General features: G+C 33.7%; 1 protein-coding gene across 2 annotated transcripts; it reads left to right on the top strand.

Annotated features, from left to right (window-relative positions):
• Window positions 1-2,483: 2,483 nt before the first annotated feature.
• LOC125198429 (loganic acid O-methyltransferase-like) lies at window positions 2,484-3,931 on the top strand. 2 transcript variants are annotated; one of them, XM_048096774.1, is made up of 3 exons: window positions 2,484-2,561; window positions 2,644-3,240; window positions 3,358-3,931. In XM_048096774.1, exons 1-3 carry the CDS (start codon window positions 2,511-2,513, stop codon window positions 3,688-3,690), a joined length of 981 nt encoding a protein of 326 aa, XP_047952731.1. In that variant the 5' UTR covers window positions 2,484-2,510; the 3' UTR covers window positions 3,691-3,931. The 2 variants fall into 2 exon arrangements, with proteins under 2 accessions (XP_047952731.1, XP_047952730.1); XM_048096773.1 differs by having other exon boundaries at window positions 2,644-3,285.
• The last annotated feature ends 440 nt before the right edge of the window (window positions 3,932-4,371 follow it).

The following is a 4,371-nucleotide window of genomic DNA, read 5'->3' as shown; positions in this document are numbered from 1 at the left end:
TATTTATGTTAAAAACAGAGATATCAAAACTATTTCTGTGGTAATTTTTTGAATTATGCAGTCTTCTTCCTCTTCAAATTATCTCTTCTTTCTAAAGTATTTCTCCAACCATTCCTTTTCCATTTTCTTTGAAATTTCAACTCCTCCCCATCCACCAACTTGCAGCATTTCAATCTTTACAAAATTCGGCTTAGTTAGGGCTGAAGACAATTTCAATAATTACCAATAGTTCTAAAATAAAAATCGTAATATTCGTGTAAAAGGCAGCTTACTTCTCTCTTATCTAATCCATCTTATAAATTGAATTTTCCTCATGAATACGAATATTGTTGCAGGGTAGAGTGAGTAAAGCAAAAATAGACTCATTCAACATTCCTCACTATTTCCCCACTCTAGGGCAGTTGAAGGGAATAATCGAAAGGAACCCTAATTTTACCATTGAGAAAATTGAGACAATAAACACCACCGGAAATTACACGTTTCCAAACATCCGCGCTCAGGTTGCATTTTTTAGGGCAGCCCATGAAGGCATGCTTGCTCATCATTTTGGAGGCGAAATCATCGACGATTTGTTCGACCAATACGAGAAGAAACTCACAGCCTCTCCAATTTTAAACAATGTAGAAAATGACAAAACCATAATGATTTTAGCTATTGTTAAGAAAAATAGTCTACGCTAGAAGAGAAAAGTTAAACATGACAGTTTATTTGATTTTGAATTTACTCTGGATCAGTGTTTGTGTGGAATTCACGTAATTTGTGGCATTAATTAAATAATTATTTTCGTATTAATTTGCTAATTCATTGTTCTTCTAAAATCTAGCTGAATCCTCATCTTAAATTCTTTAGTATTTTTTTCGCATAGAATGAAACTATTGAATTTTGTTGCAATTTTTGTATCCATGTATATGAAACAAGAGACCAAAAGGCCTAATAAATCGTGGGGTGGTGTACTAAAAGGGACACTCGAAATGAAAATTGTTGTATGCCTTTAATTAGCAGACGTTAGAAATATCATATTAGAAATGCTAATTTTTGTTTCGAAATACATCACATGTGTGCTCTTTAAAAAGCGTCTATCTTGATATCCCAACTAAAATAAAGGGACTCAAACGAAAAACGTACCAGACAAACAAAAGTTTATGATATAGTGACAATTTTTTCCAATTTAAGGGTGCTTATCTTTGCACCCTCAATTTTTTGCCATTTTTTAAAATTTCCGAATCCAAGTAATTGAGTCTTCAATTTTGTATCTCAAATAGTAACAAAGCACTTAGTGCGCGGTTCCCTAAATATCTATGATGAACCCTAAATATCTATGATGAATATATTATTCGTTAAATAAATTTGTACGTGGTCTTGAGCTTGAATCCCACAAGATGCAATATATTCTTGAATTTCCATTTCAAAAAATTTCTCACATGTTTATCATTCGTATTTCTAAATAGGGTTGTTGATGGTGTGTGGATTTTTTGTGTGGCTGAAAATTTAAAGGGACATAGCATGATAAAATATCAAATATGACTGAATATGATGTGTCATTCTTATTAATTTCGAGTCTTGCCTGTATTATACGTCTTCGATCTGCAATTCAGATACTTTCTATTTTTTCATTTGTTTGGCAAACAAAACGTGCAATATTTAGAGTTTGACTTAGCAGCTTTGATTAGAAAACTCATGCAGTAAAAGTACATATTTGTCGAAAATATATTGGTTAATTGGGATCATGTAATTAACTATTGCATTCATGAATGTAACATTTGTAAATCTTAAACATAACAGATTGATACAAGTCGTCAATCTATATCCTCGGTACAACGTCAGTACAAATTAGATCTTTAAGTGCTAAAAATATCCCTACTTGGAAAGCGTGAAATTATTTATTTTTAACTACCTTGAATATCAAAATTTCGGTATACACCTCAATTTATAGTATATTGTACACCGACATTGATATATACAGTAAAAATGGTATATACCATGTATATATATAATATTGTGTCTATATAATAAGAGTATAATATAATGGTGTAACAGTATTGCAGTGAAATCTGGTATTCCATAAAATTTGGGTACGGCACCGAAAATGCAGTATGGTATTGGTACTGAAATTAGATATACCAAATATATACTTAAAATTTCGGTAAGGTAAAGGTATGTTTTTATTCATATTGAATTTTCAGTACGTTATAAAGTACTCTATTCAACATAATAGATGACATACATGGAAAATGGCATTGGATTTTAGATGTTTTGTCTGTTTGGTGAGAGAGAAATTAGTATATTTATATTAATGTGAAGGAGAATTTTAAAAAAAAAACGAAGTGTGACATCTTTTGTGGGACAAACTAAAAATAAAGTGTGATATTTATTATGGGACAAATGGAGTATGATAGTTTCAGTACTGTTTACCATACGGACTGACCCTAGTCTATATAAACATGGAGCGTATGATTCACCTCTGTACATATATTCTCGTGATGGGTTCAAAAGATAATGGAGATTTTTCTATGAATGGTGGCCATGGAGCTCACAGCTATGTCAAAAACTCATCCTATCAAGTATAAATCTGTAAATCTTTTCCTATCTTAATCACATTATTGCTTTCATTTTTTAATTAAGATTTTAATTCATGTTTTCAAGGGAGGAGTGTTGGAAGCTGCAAAGGCAATCATCGAAGAAGAAATCGCCACAAAGTTAGAGATTTCAACCAATAGCTTCTGCCTTGCCGATTTCGGGTGCTCAACCGGCAACAACTCTTTTCCAGCCATGCATACAATCATCGAAGCCGTCAAGCTAAAATACAAATCCTCATACCTCAAAACCCCAGAATTCTATGTCTGCTTCAACGACGTCATTTCCAATGACTTCAACACCCTCTTCAATTCCCTCCCATCCAATAGGAGCTATGAGGTAGCCGCAGTAGCCGGAGACTTCCACGGCCGCCTTCTCCCGCCTTCTTCTGTTCACTTTGCGTACTCTTCTTGGGCGCTCCAGTGGCTGACAGAGGTGCCCAAGCCGGCCGTAGGCCTCCACTCTCCGGCTTGGAAAGGGGGAAAGAGATTGTATGGTGTAAAGAGAGAGGAGGTTTATGAAGCTTATTTGAATCAATTTGAGATGGATTTGGAATCATTCTTGAAGTGTAGGGCTGTAGAAATGGTGAAAGGTGGGATTATGGCTCTTCTAATTCCTGCACTACCGACTTATTGGGACCCACGAAAAGAGTTCACTGTTGCATCGGTGATCGAACTTCTCAGATCTTCCCTAGTCGATATGGCCAAAAAGGTCAAACTAATGTTACTTTTATACGTAACAAAGTCAACTTTAATATGGAAATTTCTATATTGACATTTGCAGGGAAGATTGAGTGAGACAAAATTGGATGCATTCAACTTTCCATACTACATTCCCACTTCGGAACAGGTGTGGGCAATATTGCAAAAGAGCAATAGCTTCTGCATAGAAAGAATGGAGATTATGAAGAGTGGGACATTGCTCACTGTTGATGGCCACGTGGCATGTTTTAGGGCAGTTCATCAAAATATGCTTACACATGAGTTTGGAGCTGAAACCATCGATGAATCGTTCGATACGTTGAAGAAGAAACTCCGAACTTCACCTGTTTACGCAAATCCTTCTAATGATAAAACTCTTGTTGTTGTTGCTATCCTCAAGCTCAAAAATGTTTAGTACTAGACTACTAGCAATCAAATAAGGTGCATATATGATTCCATGTAGGAAGATAGTATCTTTCCTATATTTCATTTTTCATTTTTTCTATTCTTGGGTGGGAGTGGGGAGTCAATGGTATGTGTGTTTCTCTACTAGTGGTCTTTTCATAATATCTAGTGTAACAATTTTGTTTCACAAACTTTGTGTTGTAAGTTATCTATTAGCAATTAGGATAATAATGTAATATAATATCTATAGTTACCCAAACTATAATTATTAAATTCTTGAATTTAACAAAATAAGAAGAAAATTAAATGACAAAGAAAACCAATATTTTGAGGAGTAACCTGTTTGAAATCGTATTGCCATATCTAGACTACCGGTCCCCAAATTAATTTCGCAAATCTATAACACAAATCGCATCGGATTTCGTATTCAATTGCTACATATTGAGAAAATTGAGAAATAGCGACAATACAGAACTGAATAGGCTAATATAAACAACATACGGTTGGGCATTAATTAAAACTCCCTCTATCCTCTATCCTTTAATAATGAAAATATTTGAAATGACATGAGTTATAACATAAAATTAATAAAAGAAGAAAGAGAAAAAGAAAAATGTATGATCGGAATATGAGTCTCACTTTATTATAGAGAAAAAAATTTCTTAAACGAAAAGTTTTTATTTTTGAGAAA

Source organism: Salvia hispanica, unplaced genomic scaffold (assembly GCF_023119035.1).
Source record: "Salvia hispanica cultivar TCC Black 2014 unplaced genomic scaffold, UniMelb_Shisp_WGS_1.0 HiC_scaffold_1467, whole genome shotgun sequence".
Lineage (NCBI taxonomy): Eukaryota > Viridiplantae > Streptophyta > Magnoliopsida > Lamiales > Lamiaceae > Salvia > Salvia hispanica.
This window is presented reverse-complemented; position numbering and strand designations above follow the sequence as displayed.